The following is a 22,996-nucleotide window of genomic DNA, read 5'->3' on the forward strand; positions in this document are numbered from 1 at the left end:
AGTTAATAATATGTCTTTAAGGATTCTTATAGCGTATGACAGTGTTGGCTTCTGTCAAAGCTTAGATGAGGTTACCAACTGGCAAACGGGGTAGACACATGTATGCATAAGGTGTTTTGCTCAGGTTGATGGGATTACCATCCAGTCTGATGTCTTCAAGAGCCCTACGTACATAAGTAAAATCTTTCATTTTGCAGAAAGTGTCTTCGTGCATCTCTTGAATGTTGTTGTTCTAAAAAAAAAAAAAAAGCAAGCTATCAGAATAATTGCTTGAAAGTAATTTTTTACTCTTTGAAGAAGAATTTATGCATGTATTTTCAGTGCCTAGAGAGATACCAGATTGTGGCTGCAAGTCATCAACAGAGAAAGGTCCTAAGCAGGGGAAAATTTCTTGGCCACTGCAAAGCTTCAAAACTGAGTAACACAAACCATGTAGCAGAGACAGGCTTTGCAAGAGGGGCGTGGTGGAAGTATAGAGTATTTTCATTTCCAGGGTCATATTGAAAAGCCTGACGAACACAAACCAGAACCAGCATAGGGCAGTCCAAAAATCATAGAACCATAATAATCATCCTGACAGCTTGATACGCCTCCACCTGAAAAGGCACAAACCTGCAGTTTGATCTGTGACAAATTTCTTTCTCTCAGGCCCTCTCACATTAGTTTAACCCCATCTGTATATATACAGGGAAAAGTGAATGCTTTAGGTTTTATTCCTTGATGTAAATTCCTCTTATATACCTTATCTTCTTTTAGCTTTTGTTCTTGAAGTGAGCCATTTTCAACAATAAATTGCTAGAATACAATATTATCAGAAATTGAGACTAAAAAGGTCTTCTCCCAAAATGAGGGCTGTCTGAAAATTCTCCGTTCTCCATTCTTTTGCTAGTCAGAAATTGGTGTGGAAAAAATCCAGCTCACTAGCTTTGGCCTGTAGCACATAGCACTGGATATTTAATTTACAGGCATGGGCAGCTGAAAAAAATATTCAGCTAGCAGGCAGAATATTTCTATAGATTTATTTATTGAAAGGTAGAAGTCAAATTACGTACAGTACACCAGGACATTTATTCAAAGCTTTTTTTGCTGTATTCTGTAATAACAAAAACATGTTCTGATAATCAAAACTGGACATTGGTACAAAAGAAGATAAAGGGAAAGAAGCAGAGATGGAAAAGTTTAAAAGGAAGAAGTCAGAAACAAAGGTATAGGTAAAAGCAAATACAAAAAATAGTAATACAGAAAGATAATGGATGGGATGTTCCAACACAGTCAAGCGGAAAAGTTTGGCTGAAAAAATGTTAGCAACTGGGAATGACATTTATTAAGAGAATGAAATGCACTGGTATAGATACAACCAATATGTAAAGTAACTTCTTTGGGTATCTAAAAACATTCCTGTTGGAAGATTTGTATGTGCAGCGGGAGGGATTTGTGTCTTTCAAGTCTCTTAGACTAATATTACTCTTGACAGCTGTGAACGTAACTTTAATCTGTACTAACAAAAAATCTAGAATTTTATGTTTGAAAAATACTGTATTACAATTCTAATAATTAATGCTTAGCTGAGCTAAATTTTACTTCTTTCAAATACTGCATTCACTAGTTAACTGTATGTTTCCAATAGGTTGTTTAGTTAAGTAAGTACGCTTTTGGATAAACAAAAGAAACAAAACAACAGTTAAACTTTCCAGTTTTAATTAGTATTTGAACATGATACATAGAGCCATTGCTTTTGTAGCCTACCTGAAGATGAAGAGCTTGAAGGCTTTCAGGGAGTGGTAATGGAATGTGATCCAAGTTATTGTCAGTGATGTAAAGATGCTGCAGTTCATGCAGATCCTAGAGGATGAAGGAAAAAGGCATGGGAAAATGATAGACATTTTTTAAAATCTCTAAGAAGTAAGTTTGAAATCTGTCACTGCCATGAGCACTGCTGGATACTAACACATTTTTTTTCAGCATGATATGGTTGAAAATGCAGAAATTTAGTCAGTCATGATCTTTCATTTGCACAGGCTGAGAACTGTTACTGTTAAAGATTACAAATTTGGATTAAGAAAAAGGAAAAAAATTATTTGAAATGTCTAGAGATTTAATAATTAGAGATGTAATTTTAATGATGATGTTCTAAAAAGAAAATACGGCCTTACGAAGCCTTTATGCAGAAAGGCTTCCTATTCTGTCTGTTTTCTTGCTTTTGTGACAAGCTTATTCAATTTTGCGGAATTGTATTGGTGTTGAAGAAAATTGTAACTGCATAAGAAATGCTTGAGCTAAAAATAAATTTCTCATTCCATTTGAAAAGGTAAATAATTTTCTCCCTTGACTTAGTGGAAGAAGCAGCTTCATCTGGTAATTATAACAATAGTAAGATATAAACTTGGCTAGGTGAATAAGGCTCAGGAGAATACTCTTATTTTGCTCCCTTTTTACGCACACAAGTTATCATGGTACCTAACCACTTCTTTGAGTGCAGTGTCCTAGTTTATTTCCTACTGACAGAACTCTGAGATATCAGAGTGAAGGTTCTTGGCAAATATGAAAGATAAAGGCTGAGACTCCTTCATGACTAAAATCAGGAGAGCACAGAAGAAAAGGGTGCTAGGCCAGAGTTTCAATTTGGGGGACTGGTTTTTGCCCATAATTCCTATTCCCAACACGTGCCTTATGTTTGGCTAGGAGAAAATACCTGATTCAGTAACTGCTGTTGGTTGCTTCATTTAGAAGCTGTCTTCCAAAGGAGGAATTCAGAGATGGCTGGGTGGCTGGTTACAACTATCTTCTTAGATGCAATTGAACAGTGCATATAAGCCAGTTCTAACATATGAAGCTAGCCTATATTCTGTAATGACTTCAGATTTCGCATGCAATTAGGAATGGTACTGGCTGCTTCTCCCCACCAAAATTCTCAAGGAAGGACTATCACTCAGAGGCTCCAATTTCGCTGCTTTTCAAGGTGGGAAGAAAGTATACACATTTAATGAATACTCTAGCAAGTCCCCATGTAGATACACGGCAGAGTAAATCTGAAGCAGTGGCATCCACAGCTTTGCCCTTCCCTCTTGCCTACTTGGAACATCAAACAGCTTTCTGGAGTCTTGCTAGTCATGTGGGTAGTTGGTTCATAGATACAAACATAGTGTGCCATCATATGTCTCATGTGGATCTTTGTAAAGAAGAATAGAAAGGGTTTGCATGTCCAGCTGATAACGCTCATACATCTTGCTCCATCTTTATAGATTGCCTAGCAGCCAGCACAGTCATGGTGCCTATAATCTCAACAGTTTTGCTACTGTAGAGGGACACTTAGGCTTCTCTTCTGACCACATCCTTTGGAGAGAGGAAGAAAAGGTTTTCCCATCAAACCCAGACTTACTTTAAATGCCTCATTACGTATTCCCTTGCGACCAAGCCTATTCTTACTAACATCAATGAATGTTAAGGTAGGTGGTAACTCAGGGAGTTGCCTTATCCTGTTGTCACGGAGCACCAGCTCCTCAAGTTGGGGCAGTCTCCGGAACGCATCTTCATGGATCTCTGATATAAAGTTTGCAGTCAAATCAATCCTCTTTAAATTGTCTGGCAGAGAAATAAGGTACAAGCATGTAAGAATGTATTTCCTGAAAGTTTTAAAAAAGAAAAAGGCAAATTGTTTATTTAAGTTACAGGTGAAGTGTCTTGAATCAGATCCATTCCTGACCCAATATGTGACAGCTCTCTCTCTCTGTATGTAATGCAATAATATGTATTTGAACAGTACTCCTAAGGAAGGGGACCAATATCTCCTTCTCATCCTGTTTAGAATTGTCTATATCATTCTTCATACATCTTTCAATGAAAGATTTTAAAGTCAATCATTTTAAAATTTCTGTGTGTTCTGGGAATCTTCTAAATGGTTATCTTTTGGAAAAATAATATTTAAAGGGAAATAAACATATTCTCTACCACCTTGTTCCACATATTTCTTTATTTTCAACATTTTCTTATATATAAGAAATTTGATATATTGATTTTTTTCTAAAATACAGTCAAACACTTTTTCCAGTCAAAAATAGAAAATGAAAATTATTTTTGGCAAAAGAGAACGTTGTCTAAATATCAGTGCATTAATACGCATTTATGTTAAATGTATTATTCTGTAGCTTACTTCTATTTTCCACCCAGAATGTTTTTTGTGATTATTTTATTTTATTTTATTTTATTTTATTTTATTTTATTTTTCTTATGCTAGCAGTATATTTTGGCCTAAATAAATTTTCTCTCTTAGTATTTATTCCCCTTGGGCTTTTTATATAATAATTGTGTTCCTTCCCAACCTTCATCTTGATTTGAGCAAGCCAAACCTTTATAGTTTTCTTTCATAAAAGGATCTTTGCATTCCCTTGAATTATTGTAGTAGCCTTTTTTGGCACTGATACCACACTTCTCATCATGAAATCAATAAGCATTAGTTATACAAAGTTAGGTCTAAAACAAATAACAAAGAATGTGGCTTGATAGTCAGGCTGGTGAGCATACAGCAGTCCCTATCGCTAAACAGGATAGGCTTAATACTTCAGGTATCTTTAAGAATCTCAAACAGGAAATGTGAAAATATAAGCTCTCTAAACCACCAATTTCGGCCAGTTTTAGGCCACAAATGGTTTTGGATTAGCAGTTTTCATTTACTGAAGATTTTCCTAGATGATTCTGGAGTAAACCAATGAACGTATACTTTAAAAGTAAAATTTAAAGGTAAAATTCCTTTCACACAGATACTTTGCAAATTTTTTAACATATGTCTACCTAAGAACTCGTCTTGTTAGGAAAACAGTACTTTCTAATATGCTACGAATGTTCCATGAGGTTTGGGTGGTTTTTACCTTTCTAAAGCTGATTACAGGTAACAGCAAAAAGATAGATGAACATTGTTATTTCTAGTAATTCAAAAATTTGGCAGAGGATCTGCATTTGAAGTATTGGCCTTTACATTCAAAAGTAGCAAACCACGCTCCCATATGTGCATTTATGTGTATAATCCTATTGTCATGAAACATTACATAAACTGAATCTCTATGTCTTAGATTAGTATGAGCCAGAAGGAATAGAAATTAAAGGTAATTGTAACAATACTACTATCCATACTTAAGTTAGCAAAGTCATTTCTGTTGATCTTCCTGATTCTGTTGTAGCGTGAGTAGAAATACGTGGTTTTCTTAGGCAATGGTGGAACAGCATCAAGCTCATGATCATCACAGTAGACTGTGCTCCCCAGGCATGTACACAAAAGGCAAGTGGGAAGACCTTTCAAATAATTTAAAAGAAAACAGTTTGTTACCAAAAAAATGTACAAAAATGATACTTAAATTACTGCAATGAAATGCTCACCTAAACACGTAATGGTAAGATTTTGTCTATGATAAAGTTCACTCACATTCTGTTTTGATCACCCCATCATATAATTGCAACAAGTGATTAAATTCTGCTTAAAAGTAATTTTTTTTCTGCCTATGCCTATTAGAATGTATTTTAACTTCTTTTTCTGATACAGTGTTTCTCAGACTGTAACATTAGAATATTAGGTGACAGCAGATCAATTTCCTTCTAAGCTGGCAAGTGTGCACTTCTGTCTAGATGGAGAAATAACAGCTGATGACTGAAACTTGTTATGATTTCCCAAGTTTGGTTCTGTAAATAGTACTTCTGAAAAATTTGCAAGGAAATTAGTATTTTCCTATAGAGCTATGGAGAAGAACCTCAATTTCCTTTGCATGTTTTTAATTACATTTTGTGATTCAGAAATTCACCATCATGAAAAATTTCTCTATCAGTCTGAGTTAAGGTAACTTGAAGACCATGTAAACAAAACATTTAGTTACCACCAGAAGTTCATGAAAATGAAAAATCAAGTCATTTCATCTCAATCATAAAACTGCATGAATACAGCAAATTCAGAAGTTTCTTTTTATGATACTGTTCAAATTTGGTGAGAATTGTAACACTGAGTGGTTTGTCTGAATGTAATTTTCAGTAGGAACAGTTGTAAGTAGTTATGTCCATTGAATTTTTGATACATCTTTTCCTTGGTTATGGATATAAATCAGCATATTTGTTTCTCAGCTTTTACTCCCATAGAACCATACTCCCATGTTCTGTTTCATGTTTTCCTCCTCCCTGTAGCAGATGGCTGCTTGTTTGTTCTGGTTACTTAATAAAATAGTAGCATAACTAGTGAGTATGAAAATGTTTTTCTTCCAGATGAGTTTTTTTCCAGATCAATTGCAGCTACATGGAAGATTTGCCTTCTTGATCTGTGTCAATTACCAACAGGCAGCAATAACTAACTTAACTGAAGGGCGGGCTATATATGTGGTGTCTTTTCAGGTGAAATTAAAGAATCGGTGACCAGAGTACTCTCTTATTTGAGAAGCTCTACTTGGCCATCCAGGAATAACATATCTGGAGAGATGAGACTCTTTCTATACTTTCCCTAACTTCCTCCACAGGACATTTAAAATTAGCTACAGGGAGCAAACCTGACACAGGGAAAAAATAAATTGTCACATCTTGAACCATTCCAGCAAATCTAGGCCTAAATGAATGTAGAGTTCAGGATGGCTGACATTTTTTTCAAAATATTGCAACAGAGTACAGGGAAAGAGCTTTCCCTTCTGTCCTATTTTTGATCTTGGAAGAGTGGTATTTGTCACCTATGGCTGGTGTAGACTGAAAAAGGACAGAGGTATGGGAAGGATTCAAAAAGATATTAACAAGAAAAATGAACTTGGCTTGATGTTCCTGAGCCTTGTAGTCTTCTATCTAGTACCAAGCCAAGAACAGCAGCAACATCTGACAGGAAAATATGCTGCTGAAAAAAAATAAAGACACAAAAATGTCTGATTTGATAAGTTACAGCCTTGAGCCTCCCATGCATATCTTTAGTTTATGCACTAGCTGATTTGCATTCAGTACTCAAAAATGTTGACAGATACAGAATTCATAGTATGTAATATTTATGTGAAATGTTTTGTAATATCCTGCAGCTTTCAAAATAGAAGGAAATTATGTGTTTTTTTCAGAACTCCCTGGGAAATTCTCATTTCCATTTTGATTTGTTTTGACATCAGTGTATCTTTTTTGCCTGGTCAAGGCTCAATAGTAACATGCATAAAAACAAGACTAGGAATGATTAATTGCTCTTCACTGAAAACAAAATTTTGGAAGCATAAACTCTTTTTTTTCATTTCATTTGTATTCTATGGCACTCAGTTATAGTGTTAGGCATAGTAAAAAATAGGCTTTTCCTGTTGTTGTATGTTGATCACCATAAAACACAAAGACCTATCACAGCAGTGGATAACGCTGGTGAGCTTCAACTACAATAGTTCGAAGTAGCTATTAACAAATGCCAATTATTAGCATCACAATGTTTGTGTGGGAGAGGGACAGATTGTGTTTTACAATTTTATTTCCCCTGTAAGATGTAGAAAATTCTTTTTTCACTATAGCTAGTCAGAAGAACAGAAAATCAGCTTCACCCAAAATTTCTAAATAGTTCCCTTTCCTTAAGTTTCATAGTTTCTAGTTTTCATAGTCAAAAAATGTTCAACATTTTACTTCTATTTTGTATGAACACATTTATAAAAATCAGGTAACAAATCATTATAAAATAAAGATAGCTGGTAATGATATTGAAATCTAAGTTAATAAAAAAGTACTGGTAGCATTTGCCAACCATTAGCAAATTTTCCTAATGTTGTAAGTGTTTAAGTGTTAATAAAATTATATTTGAAAAAAATATTCAGTGGTGCACAGTCGTTTTCATAGTAAAATAGTGTCGAAACATTTTGACTAGGCACCTATCTGACTTCAGAGCATTCAAGATAGGCATGTTATACCTTTCTACAGTAAGAGAGGTACAGAAGTTATCTACCTCCTCAGTAAGAGGAGCAGACATTCATAAGCAAGCAAAGTGGGCTCACTCAAAAGCAAAGCTTCACATGCAATAGTCATTTATCTTTCCTACTAACCATCTTGAGTTTGGGGTCCAAGAACCCCAGACCCCTGTGCTGAAGACCCATCAATTAATTTTGGCGTTGATGCTTCCTCCTCAGGTTCTTCTGTCAATGGTGCAGAAGAATAACTCTCTTGAATTATAGAAGGTAGTGCTGTCCCAATCTCTGTCTAGGGAAAAATTAAGAGGAAACAGGAAATGTTGCTGTTTACTTCCACTGGCAGCTGTTTCTTTTCCTGATATTCATATTCTCCCACTAGAGGTCATATATGTTCTGAGATTTACTGCTTGAGCTGCATTTTATCGGGCAGCTATAATGAATCCTGATGACGTGTAAACAATTCATGAAACTCCAACATGCTTATTCACTTTTAATCTCAGTGTTTTAAACGTTTTCTTGTATGCATACATGCATGCACACTGCATCCGCTTCATTAGCGAGAATATGTCCTAACAGAATGCTTTTTCCACATTTATTTAAAGTACAATTAGATTTGTGATAAAAATTGATATATTCTGCACGACAAATGAAAATTTGCTATGAAGCATCAAAAAGGTGCAAGTCATTTGACCAATTTACAATTGTACCAGCATAAATCCAAACCCAATCTAACTGTGCAGGCTCTGTTTTAAGAACACTAACATGCTTTAGAAATCTTATTATTTAAGAATTCTGAAGTCCAGGCTCACATATTACTTGCAAATATGTTCATAGTGTTTTTGTCAATTTTTTTTCTGAATCTGAATAACAGAAGGCTCTGGTTAGCTTCATTCATCAGTGGCTGCATTATGTAGTATGAAAAATTAAGAATATAAACAAAAAAAGTTAGATAAAATCTTGATTTAGAAAAATCGTATAAAATTTGGCAGATCCTTTCATGGAACTAGAAACCTTATTTTTTCTTCTCCACTCAACATAATTAGTCAAACCAATGAATTTAATTGTATTAACTCTAATTCTAAAGATGCATTCTGTTGATTTTACTATATGACAACTTCAGGATAAAAATGAAGATGTAGCAATTTTCTTGCATGATATTACCCCTCACAAAAAGAGTATGCAGACTTGCCAGGCTTGTTGCAGAGAGGCCTATGTTTGCAAAGAGGCAGAGTGGTTTACTGTAATCACCCAGACGCTGAGAATCCACTCTAGTTCTGTGACCTTTGCAAGTTACTTTACCAATGTATCTTGATTTCTCCATGTGTAATAACATTGTTTGACCACCCCAGGGCCTCCTTTGAAAATAAACATTTTTTTTTCTTTTTTTTTTATTTTAAATATCCAGCAATGAATTAGTGTTCCTATAGGGCTTTGCACATCTGAGGTATTGTTTAAAGGTCAGGCAATACATCCAACCCTGGGGGTGCTGCACCCCTGTGCTGCAGTTACCACTCCTTAGCCTATATCTAAGGCATGATCAAAAGTACGAATTTTGTCGCAGTATCTTTATCCCAAGTGCAAAGGCACAGAAGCCTAAAATTATGCTTTAATAAAGATTTTCCTCCACTGCAGCCTTCTAGCACAACACCACTATAAAACTATTTAATCCTGAGTTTTTCACCTGACCAAACGTCTCCTGTTTTGAGATCAGCCCACATCTACTGCTGGCTTTGCTGTCCCCATGGAGAACCGGTTGTTGAAATCACTCACACTAATGCTCATAAATTCTAGTTGTAAAAGACAGGTAAAAGTAGATTGCATCCAGACTGGACAAGTGGTTAGGATTTTTTTAAATTAGGTTTTCTACGTAGACCATACAAGTTAAAGGAACTAACACACCTGAGATCTAGGTCCCAAGCATGAGCAAAGCTTTTGCTATATTCTAATCTCTGTTTGAATCTCTTAGTTTAACTATATAATAAACAGCAAATAGAGTTATTTTTGTCTTATTATTCCTGGATAATATAGATTTTAAATATATTCATGTGAAATACCTATACACATTTGTATGTGTATATATATTTACCACAATTTTGGAAGAAAACACTTCACACTTCAAAATAGACTCTCTGGATCTTGCAGTGTAGCTATATATCACTACCAGCAGTATTAAACATAATGATCCTGGACTGCCTGAAAACATTTAAATAATCATCTAAAAACCACTTTTTGCACAGAAATAATTTGGTTTAAGTTATATAGTGGCCATAGGTTCAAATATTTTGCATCAATTAATTTCACTGAAGACAGAGAATATGGAAGCAATAAAAAACCAGGAAGCCCTGTGAACCTCACAGACTCAGATTTTGACTGAGCACACTTCAGGTTCTCTGTATATTCTTTAGTTGTATTCCAATAAGCCATAGATACTATTACTAAGTAGGGTTTGCAGATAAAAATGCCCTGATACAGTTACTAGGATCATAACTTTGCAAAACGCGCAGTGATGAAGTGAACTTCAGCTGAACTATGACTGAGTAACCTGTTGGTGTAAGTAAGAGTAAGGATGTACCTTGTTGCTTTGTTCAGACAAATACACAATGTTCCCATCTGCAGGACTGACAGTAAGACAGCTAAACCAGGAACGGAGTTGGGGACAAATCAAAAGAAAACTTTGGGAACGAAGGAAATGGGACAGATGTTCTCTGAATGGAGGAAGCCTAGAGGGAGAGATGCATTCCAGACTTTTATTGACCCAGGGTAGTACTGCACTAAAGTGCTTGCACGTGCGGTCTACTTCACCGGTTTTGTGGAAATCAGATAAGAGTCCCTGTCCTGGATTTTGGAACAAAAACCAGAGATTTTGAGACCTCTTAACAGCTTTGTATGCAACTTTTGTGGCAGTTCTACTGAAAATAAAAATCTGGAGAAAAGCATTTTCAAGACACAGTTTGTGAATAGGCTTCAGACCTAAGATAATATTCCTTTCACTTGTCATGGGATTTGGGTCTTCTAGACTGGCTGCCACTTCTCTAAATATTTGAGGGCATACTCTATGGAATGTACTAGCTTGGGATTTTTTATTTGCTTTATGCTTTCTCAGGTGTTATTAGTTGATTAATCACTGTAGCTGTTGGGTACCAAAGCAGAGGTATTAAATTCTAGTAAGTGTGTTTCTAGACTGTTATCTCTCTCTTTTTTATTACAGGTTATTATCTAGGTTTGAAGATGCACAGTTGAAAGCCTGCCTATAGTTTTCTTTCCAATGTGCTAAATCTGGGTTCTAGAGAAACTGTTCCAAGCAGTTAGCATCAATATCTATTCAGTCTCCTGCACCAGTTGTGACTGTCATAAAAAATACCAGTTATTACAGTGAATTTAATGATGTTGCCATTCTTACACTGTTAACAGAGTAGGAGTTCACTGATACACGTGTATTACATACCAGACCCAGAGCATGAGCAGTATTTGCTTGCTGTACATAGATTGGACTTGAACCAGCAACCTAAAGGTAAAAGTCTGTTTCCCATTATCAGTCATCTGATCCATGCAGCTTTCTGTCTTTTACATATTTGATAAATCACGCAAGATTGTAACAAGACAAAGATGTTTCTTGGACTATATACTGTACAGAATGATCCTTCATCCTCCAGATGTTGTTTATTTTTGGCAACATGCACTTACTAAAAAATTGAAACAGAAATTATTCTATATCACTTAATACTATTATTCTCTATAGTATTTTGGGGGTGGGGTTGTATTTCCTTTGCTACTCTAAGTAATATTCTTTACGAAAAATCACGAAGCAGGAAGAATATTGTAGCAAAATACAATAAAGCATGTTTCTCTTTGACAATAGTTGCAAGTCTTCAAATCATAATCAGCCTTCCAAGCCAGATTTAATACATGGCATAAGAAAACACTGAAAGCGAATCATATCACCTACCTTTAGCCGTCTAACTATGTGGTTAATAGTTACCCTACTCTGTCTTTGGAATCAGTCAAGCGATTTAGAGAATACCAGTGGACTATAGTAGCCACAGAGCATGCTGTAAGCAGAGTAATATCTTTCCTAAGATTTCATGGAGTATCTATTTTTTCCCCCTCCTGTATTTATCCAATGTGACTGCATTTACAAATGAAACTGCTTAATGTGCATGGCCAATTTAGAGGCACTTTCAGACCAGGAAATCACAAAAGTCAAGAGCACAGAAATCTGAACATATCAATGAGTTATAAAATGCAAATAATAAAAGTCAACTTGTAACTTCAGTCATCCATAGGCTAGGCATCTAGTCTATGCTAGTGTCCTTTCACAGTCAGCAGAGAATGAGACGAAATTTCTGAAAAGCAGTTCCAGCCACTGAACACAGATGCTTCTTTTAGGATGGGCTTTTTGGGTATCTGTCTCTCACCATTGGCTGAAAACAAGGCAAGACAAATGAGAAGGTTTCTAAGATTAGAAACATCTCAGGAGGCTGAGCTGTGGGGAAAAAAAAAGATTAAAGTATCTGTGGGCTAGGAGTCAGTAGGGATGGAACAGAATAGGCATATAGATAAGAGTAACCTATATGAGGATTATGAACACACATAATCTATGCAAAGTAATAAAATACGGAGAATAAATAGATTTAAAGAGGTAAACAGCAAGGGTGGAAGTCATCAGTTGCCACATTTTACTTCTGAGGTGGTGTAATTCCAGTGGCAGATGTTTTGCCTATTGTTTTATGTCTACATCTTTTAGGATTAAAGTTGATATGTTACATGAAATAAATTTAAAACCACAGGAGAATCTGGTGTGTCCTGTTTCAGTGCTCCTTTTACTGCAAAAATATACTTAAAGACACAAGCAAAAGTTCAGAACTTAAAAAGACACATTATAAACTTGAAGGGACAGTTGTACCACACACTGACCCATCAAAAAGAACTAGTTTCCCCCACAGCTGTTCTGAAACTACCAAAGGCTTACACAAAAATGTCTAATTATGGTGGAGGTTTTTGGTTTGTTTTCCTTTCCAGAAGTGGCTTATACTTGTTTCTTCTTGAATTTTACATTTAAGATCTTCTTTTCTCCTATTGTTCTATCTTAAAAATAAATAGATCTGTGAGCCATTGCAAGTTAATGCAATAACTACTTAGATTGCAAATTCTGCAGCTCAGATAAATTGACATTTTCTTGTACAGACTTACATAAATAAGTTGTGTGGAGAAATTAGTATAATAAAACTCAGGGAGATCTTGGGGAAGGTGATATTCATTTACAAAATTTCCAAGTAAACTGATTTTACCTACTTATACTCATTCTCTGATTTTAATCACTTGCACATTTACACCCACATACTCCCACATACCTAAAAGTGTATGCCTGAGTGGTCTGGCCAGGATCACCTGTGTTCAACACAGAAGACAGGGGACAGAAGTTACTGAGTCCTTTTAGTGCCTCTGGGGTTCTTCTTGACAAGCATTGAAAACTAACATTTGGACAGGTTTTTATCTCCTTTGAGATTCACTGGCTGTTATGGGGCAGTCTTTTTCCTCAGTCTTGGATACCCCATCATCCACAAATCCTTCACCAGGCTGCTGCCCATTGCCTCCTTTTCCTCATTGAGAATGTGATTTCATGATGGCTAACATGGAAAGGAATGGTATCTATTGTAATCTACAACCTTATTTCCTGTCTGCTGGTAGAAGAATGGCGGGTCTTCACCAAGAAATCATCTATGCTGCATCATTATCAGGGTGCAGGACCTTTGATTTTGGCATAAACAAAACATTCCTCAGTCTTGCTGCTGGGAACACTGTTTGGAAGTGGTGCAGTTGGGTATAGTGTCCTTCATTATCAATGCAGTCCGTTCTTTTTACCCTTTAAGCCTTCTAATTTTTTTAAGTTATTTTGTTGTTTCTGCAGGGTCTTACACATACATGCATAAATTTCCATTCATACTTCAGTTCAGACCAACCTTAATATTTAAGTTACAGAGCTCTGGAGTTGTAACCCAGTTATCTAGAAATTAATGTCTGTGGTTTCTGCCTTGGAAAATACAGGTAGACTCTGAGATTCTTATAATTAGTCTTAGAAAGAGAAGTAGTCTTTTTAGCACCTTGACCACAGAGTATCCTAAATCTTCTTGTCTCAAAAGCAAGTGTATTTATGTCATGTCTGATTTTTAGCTGAGTAAAAATATTTATGCTTCACAGCATTGCTACAGAGATTTTACTTACTAATTCTGTTGTCTGAGAATGAAGAAAGTCCATATAAATGGAGCTAATCTGGATTTCCATGAGTACAAATGAAGTCAAAGTCTCATTTCAGCACTGTATTTGAAATGACAGATTTCATTTCTAACATTCTGCTTTGAGGGCTTTGTAATATCTAAATTAGCTACAGCAGATGCTTTTCTTTGGAATAGTGCTGAAGTTCTGCAAGACACAAAATTTCAAAGAGAAATATGCCAGTTTTAGAAATCAGAACAGAGCTCTTCTTTGCACTATTTTAAAGCACAAAAGGACTGAAAACTAGTCCCAGCTATTTAATAAAGATTTCCACAGGAGCTCCTACTGATCCAAGCCACAAAGTAGACATAAACAGCCAGCCAGCCAAAGTTGGAAATCTCTCAGATGACCAGCGTATCTACCAGCAACTTTGTCAACCCTCAGACCTGTGGTAAGGAGCTGCCTCAGTTGGACTTCCAGAGCTCACTGTAAAGGAGGGTTCAGGGTCTCAAGCATATTTTCCTCATGCAGTCCAGGCAGACCGGGCACTGCTGCAGCTGAACTTGCTTTTGCCCAGCTCACCAGCCCAGCTTTTCCTAAATGCACTGTGATTGCTTTGAATCCAAACTACAACCAAACAGTGTTAGAAACATGAACAAAAAGGACCAGATTCAATCCACTTAACTTCAGACATTGAATTTAAGTGTCCTGTTTAGCAGCTTAGTTGTCTTATACTCCTGGTGCAGACAGTGGAGGAAGAATCACTTCCTGAGGGTGGTTCAGCGCACATATGTTGTGAATCAATTTCCTGAGGTGCCTGTCCATCTTTCTTTGGCTGTAAAGGAGACCATATAGAGGCAACCATATTTTTTACCAGACATCAAGGCCAAAGTGTGGTGTCAGATCTGCTCTTCCTCTCATTTCTACAGCTTATAGTGCAAAGACATTTCACCTGATTTGATCTAATCCAGTACATGCATGTAGCCTGCAGTGATACAAATGTAGTGCTCACAAGCTGCTATATCTCCAGAACTAGAGAAGTTTCTAATAGTTCAGGTTTGTCTTCACGGTGCAGGCTGTTATGCTATATAGAAATTTCCTGTCAGTATAAGATCAGTTAACATTTAGTGATAGGTCTAGGACATGAATATGGTGCAAGGAAGAAAGCGCTGAGGACAGGGGCATGGGTGTGATGCATTTCCTGCCACTGGGAGGGACATTCTGCAACATAACAGTATGCATTGCTACACAACTTTAAAAATAAGGACCACCAATATCAAAAAAGGAATAATAAGGAGAGAACATTTTTTTCTGCACATCAATTTTTTGTACTTCTGACTTTTTCTTGAACATGTCATCTGAACTTTATGTCCAGGATCGATAGCTGCAGCTATTTTATCCACAGCTACTATTTCCCCTTCTATTAATAAGAGCTAAGTCGGGAGTGGAAGTTGAAAAGCAGAAATTGGAAGCTGGTAAATATTAGATCTCCTGTAAAGAAAGCCAGAGACAAAACCACTCTTGAGAAATAAGATTCATAGTAAATTTCCAATCCCCAGATTTCTGTGATGTCACAATAGGGATTGTGCTGCTATGAAATACATACAATTATTGCAGTACAATTTCTATATTTTTTTTTCTTTAAACATAACATTAAAAAATAACTATGCTGATTCTAGTGAACAGTCCACCAAGTCTTTAAGCATCTAACAAGATACTAGGTTGCATTGAGGAATCTAGGGAAAGAAATTCAGTGAAGTTTTATTTAGCTAACTCAGGTACCTGATACATATTGTGCAGCTAAGGATTCAGGCAGAAATTTCATTAGGGCTTTACAGTTGTGCATGTTCCAAAGAAGTTATTGAGCTATCTATCTCACACTTAAGTCTATTTGTGTAGGGAATGAGGCATTCCTGCACTTAAGTACTTCAGAGAACCCATCTGCTAGATTTGCACACCTGTTTTACTCCATTTCAGTTCAGATGAAAACAAAGGTGTTCGTTTTCCATTCATCCAAGAAGCAAGAGAGCTGAAATATAAGTTGCTAGCCTGAGGAGGCTGGCACCCTAAAAACCTCTGTTCCAGAAAACATCCTAACCACCAAATGGGGGCCAGAAGCAAGTTTGGATAAGATGTTGAAACAAAGCCAGAATACATTCAAAGAGGCAAAACTCATGGCAAGAGAAGGAGAACAAGCCAAAAGAAACATGATTATGTAGCCTAATATGAAAAGAACTGAGACCTGGGACCTTTTCAAAGCATTATTAATGTCCCATGCATTAGACAATCACTAAACATGAACAAAGATAGAAATTACTCAGAGCAGATTCAGAGCAGAACCACAATGCTCCCCCCTCTAAGCTGTGTATCAAACGACACTCTGGATCCTGTTTCGATTGGCTCTAAAATGATTCTTATCTTAAATGATTTTTAAATGGGATAGAAATCAACATGTTATTTAGCTTAACAGTGTTCAGAAAAAATATATAGCCATGGGTACAATTTAGGAATTTGGGGTAATTTTCTAAAATATCTGTATCCTTGTTTCACACCCCACATCAGTAAGGATGATGCACATTACTTCTTTCTGGAAGAAGCCACAAAACTGGAAGTCTGGGGAAAAAAAAGTTTAAGTGACCAGGGAAATTGAGGTAGCAAGCATCTACTGTAAAAGGTCTATGTAATCTCACTGTGGAGTTTCAGCTGTCGCCTCTCTCACAGGAATTTCAATCATTGTGCTAGTTACTCTTAAGCAATGAGCTTTAGCTGGACTAATTTAGGTGTTTTCAGACCAGAACAACTACTTTGAGAATCTAACCAGTCTGAGGCAAGAAGAAGGATGTAGTTGCTCTGTTCAGCTAAGGTAGTGGTAACTCATGGCACGCCCAGTATCAGATATTTAGGTGCTTAAGAATGTCTTCGCCAGTACACTTAGTCTTTATAACATTTCAGGTAGCTAAGTGGGTGAGACGGGCTCTTCTTGGATTGTTGTGCTAGAACTTAGGGACTAACATGCTATTTCAAATCCTTCCTTTTCATCTTGTGCTATTTCTGCTATCTGCTTTTGCCATATGACAAAATAGTTGAAACGTCACTCAGGTATTTCATGACTACTTTTTATTCCATGGAAGTGTTCACCTTTTATGAAGACATCTGTCCAGAAGCATATGGAATCAGTTATCAATAGCTAAGTGAATGTAAGAGCTGTAGTCAAAGCCTTTCTGAAAAGAGTAGAAGATTCCCTATTTGGGGATAAAGCTTCAAACGGTAAATTTGTTTCTCTTACCAACTATGTAGTTATCTGACTTCTACATTACTTGTACCAATTCATAAGTTTTTAAAAAGTGTATATGACATGTTATAAAAAGTCATTGCATATCCACCTTGAAGTCTTATTTAATCAGATATCTGCCAGAAAGATAGAAACAGCAGTGTAAACCTCTCAAGTCTGCAGAATGGCAGGAGGGAGTTCTTGCACAAGTAAGATCCATCTTCATATGTGTTATGGTAACAGCAGAGATGCTTTGTGTGTATGTGCATATATATATAAGTGAATGTGTGTGTGTGACTCAAGTTCTGAGCTTTGTGCAAGCACCTGAATATCCTATTATCAGTTTGATTCAAATTCAACAAGCTAATGCAGGATCAAATATTAGGCTTTCACAGTGCTTGTTTCTGATTATTTTGTGGATTGTACTTTCCAGCTCACCTCTTCTGTGTAAACAGACCTGGACCAACCTGTATTAAATACCCCTGTTTTGCTGCTTATTCAGTGCTAGGATAGCTCCCTTGCTTCTCAGCCTCACTGATAGCCTATTTTATTGATTAAAATATTTTTCTGATGCCCCTATATTGTCCTTTCTTATTTTTCTAACTTAGCTTTTCCTGGACTGGTTACGTTTAACAGGCACTGTAATCAAAAGTTTGCAATATGATTTTATTAGACATTAGTAGCTAATGTACATAGGAATCTCTCTCCACAATTTTTTTTTCTCACACACTATCCAAACAAAGTTTTAGTTTCAAAGAGGGAAAAACTCTGAGCCTTCTGTTTTAACAGTGAGAAGCTTACACAAGAATGCCTTTGACAGTCTGGCTTGATTGTATCTATTTTAAAGAAGGAAATCTGTCTTTGTATATATTTGCAGAGCAGTTGCGACAATGAAGATCCAGTCTTGACTGGGGCCTCTTGACCCTATTGTGATACAAATATTCACTGAAGATAATAATGAAACTTACTGTGAAGAAAAGGGCGATACAGCAGCTCACGTTTATACTGTTGTAACTGTCAGTTTCAGAAGATAAATCCAACACAAATCTTGTACACTGCCTTAGAGTGGCAGTCCTTTGGAGTCTCTTTCTCCTTCAGGACCTTGGAATTTCTTTGTTGGTGATAGGTTTTTCTTTTACATTGCCTTTTTTACCATTATGTGTGAAAGAGTTGATACTGTTCTCTCTAAAGTCTCTATACACATTTTATTTCTGAGTGATATATTTCTTAAGGTTTTTTCAGTAACAATTTCCCTTTGGATGCAGAGCTCTAGCTAGGTCTTTCGTGTCTCACTAACCTGGGAACTTGGAAACCACAGATTTTATAGCCCGGATCTGACCCACCTAATACATGACAATGCATAGCTTTGATCGAAATTCAATACAATTCTCCCAAGTAATTCACAGCTATGTGTATTTTCTGCATAAAAATCTTTGCATTAAAAAATGTGTTCGGTATACACATATTGAATACAATGAAAAGAATGCAAGAAATGAAAGAGATCTGCTGATGTTAGCAGGCAATGCTAGATAACCTCTGATTTCCATTGTTAAGTAACTTTTCCAAACCTTAAAGTTACTCTAAAGTCTATGAGAAAAATAGACAGATTTCAAGTGGAAAAATATCAGCAGCCATTATCTAGGTAAAATGTTCTCAGAAAAATTTTTGCAAGCCAATGAAATGTGTATGTATATACACGCATACACTTTGTTTTTGACATGCGTACTTCACAAGGACAAATGCTTCCAGAGTATGAGAAGTAGAAAAGAAGTAATGAACTTGGACTCAGTCCCTCTTGATAAACTTTATTAAGCTGAGATTTTGGTGCTAAGCCTGAGACAGGTGCCTAGGGTCCGTCTAAAGTTATTTGAGGAAGATAGGTGTACTGGTTCTGTCTGGGATGGAGTTAACTTTCCCCATAGCAGCCCTCATAGTGCTGTATTTTGTATTTGTAGCTAGAACGGTGTTGATAATACACCAGTGTTTTGGCTACCGCTGAGCAGTACTCGCACAGCATCAAGGCTCTCTCTTTACCCGCCCTCCCCACCCCAAGGCTGGTAGGCTGAGGGTGAGCAAGAGATTGGGAGGGGACATAGCTAGGACAACTGACTCAGACTGACCAAAGGGATATTCCATACCATATGGTGTCATGCTCAGCAATAAAAGCTAAGAGAAAGGAGGCAGGGCGGCTTGGGAGGCCAGGCTTTCTTATTAAGGCGTTTGTCTTCTGAAGCAACCGCTACATGTACTGGGGCCCTACTTCCCAGGAAGTGTTTGGACGTCACTTGCTGATGGGAGTAGAGAATAAATCTTTTTGCTTTGTTTTTCTTCATTAAACTGCCTTTATCTTGACTCATGAGTTTTTAATCTTGATTTCCCCCTCGGTCCCTCTGAGGAGGGGGAGCGAGAAGGCAGCTTGATGGGCACCTGGCAGCCAGCCAAGGTCAACCCACCACAATAGATATCCCAAGAGAATGATTCATACTTGTCTTGGAGGATGGTCTTGGGATGCAACGCCTAATTTTAGCCAGATAGAATGAGTGGGAGGAATCCCTCCCTGATGAACTCTAGATCTTCCCTCATTTTGGTGGTTACACATTGAATAAGTGATTACAGTACTCAATAGGTAACATTCTGGAAACTGACAGAGGTGCTTTAGTTTAGTTCCTTAAGATGCACAGGTGCCTAATTCCTATTGAAATCAACAGGAGCAACACACTGAATGCATATGAAGTCCTAGAAACTGTCAGTCTCCTGGACCTGCTGAAAATCAGTTGGACGCACAAACTTGGAAATGTTTGCATTTCTCCAATGAGTCTAAAAATGTGTTAAACAGAATGACTTATACTGCACATAACAATTTTAAAATCTTAGATTGAAGACAGCAGCAACAGAAAATGCTGTTTTGTTTTTTTCTCCACTATTTCAGAAGGCTAAAGACATGATTCGGAGTTATCTAAAAGGAAATCCAGGCCTTAAATCAGCCTGTACACAGGCTAGATCTAATGAAGTCTTGCTGTTTGTCTGGGTCTCTGTGGTATTGCTCATCATTTAAGCTATGCGTAATAAAAACTAACCTGTGACCTTGCATAAATACTGGGTTTTACACATAGAGCCACTTGTGTAGTTCACATCTTTACGACAACAGGATTGTAGAGAGGACAGTTGTAACCACGATCAAGAAATCAAATGGATTCTGTTTAAAACTTGAGTGACATTAATAATATTCAGGGTCTAAAAGACAACTTGCAAGACTGACATGCACGGCTATAAAAGCCGCTTGATTTCTACAGCACTGACCACTGAGCTCTCCCGGGTTTAGGGGAATTGTGAATGCTTAGGTTTCTTTTGGGTGGTACATGGTAAGAGGAATGTAAGCAAAAGAAGATTTTGGCTAAACATCTAGGAAAAAAAAGGCTCTCAGAGGGAGGTCCATCCATATGCAAAGTAACATTCCTTCCAACTGCTATGATGGATGACCTTCACTTGCATTTTCAGAAGGCTGTCTGAAGAGCTCAGTAACGGGAGACAATCCTGCTCTGGAAAGGAAGTTTACAAGATAAAATGAAAAGACTTTTTGGACTCTGCCTATTCCATGCTTCCCTAAAGAAAGAAACCTGTGGTAGGACCTGTTGTATCTTTTCTTTTTGGGTGCAATACTGATCATTCTGAATTTCCTTTCAGCTGAAAAAGAACAACAGGAGCCTTGCCTTGTCTCTATCCTTCACTCAGAAACTTGGAAAGGGGCCACCCCATGCTTCAGTGTCATAGGACCTCACAGAGAGAGCACAGCACAGGAGAGTCCCACCTACCATTCAATGCATTACTGAGAAATCTATTATTTGAATGGGAAAAGCTCTGCGGTGAGGCACACGCAATAACCTCTCCCATTTCTGGGAAGGAAGCTGTTTCTGTAGGACTGATAGAAACTTCATTTTTAAGAGCAAAAAAAGACAGGAACTGTGACTTATTAGTCAATGTGAAATAGAGAGAGCACAAGAATCCAGTGACTAAAAAAGGGGGTGACTTTATCAGGGAAGAAAGCTCAAGCGCATGGGTATGTAAAGAGCTTTGATTCTGCATGGCCAAAAGTAAAGTAATTTCTTTAGAGCAAAGTTCTTCTCAGACCTTCTTAGATGAGAAAATTTATTTCTTCCAAACTGTAAGGTTCTGATCTTAGTGCAAACTTTTTGAGGTGATTTTCCTCTCTTCAGTTGTCTGGGTTTGGGAAATACTTATTCTTAAATTGTCTCTGTCCTTTGATTTCAAGGCTGCTATCCAATTTTGATCTCGCCTTGATGAAAGACTAGTTCCCTGTCCCACCTGCTGCAACATGAATCACTCAAAGGAACATATTTTCATGAATTATGTGCTGTTGTGTGAAAAAGTATGAAAATATTATATGTAATAGTGAAAAAACCATATTATTATTTAAATGTTAAATTTTTCACTCAACTTCTATTGCACTCAATCCTGAATTATACAGTGCATATATTACCTTCAGGGAAGTTGTGCCCATGTCTAAGCAGCACAGTGAGATTAAAATTAGTGTAGCCTTTTAGTAATGTAGAGAAATACAGGAATGTAGGAGAGGAAGGAGGCATTTAAGTCAACAAATGGAGTCCCTTGCTTCTACAGGCAACACGTCTTACTATCTCATACTACAATAGAATTTCAACAGTTTTTCTTCAGTAATCTTTCTTACTTTCCTGTTTTTCAATTCAAGCACTTTCCATTTTCTTTTTTACTTCCTTCTGCCCACTTTCCTAACAGAAATAGAAACCACTAGCATTTATAGCCTGAAATACTTGTATTGAACATATCTACTACTATAAGAAATAACCTCAGGAAACAGCATTTCACAGCCTCATTTAATGGGGAATGCTGGATGTCCTATCTCAGCTGCCTCCGTGCCTCATCCAGACAGATAAATCACAAGGACAATCTCCAACAGAATTAGTGGCAATGCAAGGAGACCTGAGGGAAACGTGGTAGCTTTCACCTGCTCTCAGAGATTACCACAAAAAAAAAAAAAAAAAAAAATCAGGAAATATTTTGGTCACATTTGTAAATTACGGAAAAGGTGAATGAACTATGTTATGTTATTAGCACAGAAAACTGTTGATCAACCAAAGGCAGTAGCAACCACATGAGTAGATTTGTCTGATAAATGTTTTCATGGCCAATAAAAACTCATCAGTAGCCACTGCATTTGTGCACTTTGAAAGATAAAATAAATTAACTTCTGATTACCTCTAATTGATCAGACTGCTTGTTTTCATCATAGACAAACGAGTGAGGCAGCTCTCCAAGTGGTATGTCATAGAACTCAGAATCATAAATTGTGGTACCAGTAATAGGTGCAGCTCCAACACACTTGAAGATAAAAAATCCCAGAAAAATATTTACAAAGGTCTGCATTGTGCTTTCTTTTCTGAAAGAGAAGAAAATGGACAGAATGTGGGTAACCTGGTATTTGCAAGGAATCTATGAAAATTTAATCTCACAAATACAGTACTTATATGTATGCAACAATATTTCTGATGGATAACTCATATTTATTCATGATGACTCAATGGTTTATTCTGTTTTGCTTCATGAAGAGTCCCTGGATCTGAGAATCTCTGCAGACTGC

The 22,996-nt window shown here is 36.9% G+C and overlaps 1 protein-coding gene across 1 annotated transcript; it reads right to left on the minus strand.

Annotated features, from left to right (window-relative positions):
• Positions 1-61: 61 nt before the first annotated feature.
• Positions 62-22,782, minus strand: EPYC (epiphycan). The gene is made up of 6 exons (XM_009809502.2): positions 22,615-22,782; positions 8,013-8,166; positions 5,128-5,286; positions 3,380-3,582; positions 1,747-1,842; positions 62-232 (listed from the first exon to the last, which is right to left on the minus strand). Exons 1-6 carry the CDS (start codon positions 22,780-22,782, stop codon positions 62-64), a joined length of 951 nt encoding a protein of 316 aa, XP_009807804.1.
• Between the last annotated feature and the right edge of the window lie 214 nt (positions 22,783-22,996).

This window comes from Gavia stellata, chromosome 4, assembly GCF_030936135.1.
Source record: "Gavia stellata isolate bGavSte3 chromosome 4, bGavSte3.hap2, whole genome shotgun sequence".
Lineage (NCBI taxonomy): Eukaryota > Metazoa > Chordata > Aves > Gaviiformes > Gaviidae > Gavia > Gavia stellata.

Coding starts and splice junctions, on each gene's coding strand:
- EPYC (XM_009809502.2), bottom strand. CDS start 22,782: ATGCAGACCTTTGTAAATATTTTTCTGGGATTTTTTATCTTCAAGTGT. Junction 8,167..22,614: donor AGCAGTCTGATCAATTAGAG/GTAATCAGAAGT, acceptor ATTTTTCCCTAG/ACAGAGATTGGGACAGCACT. Junction 5,287..8,012: donor TGGACCCCAAACTCAAGATG/GTTAGTAGGAAA, acceptor ATTATTTGAAAG/GTCTTCCCACTTGCCTTTTG.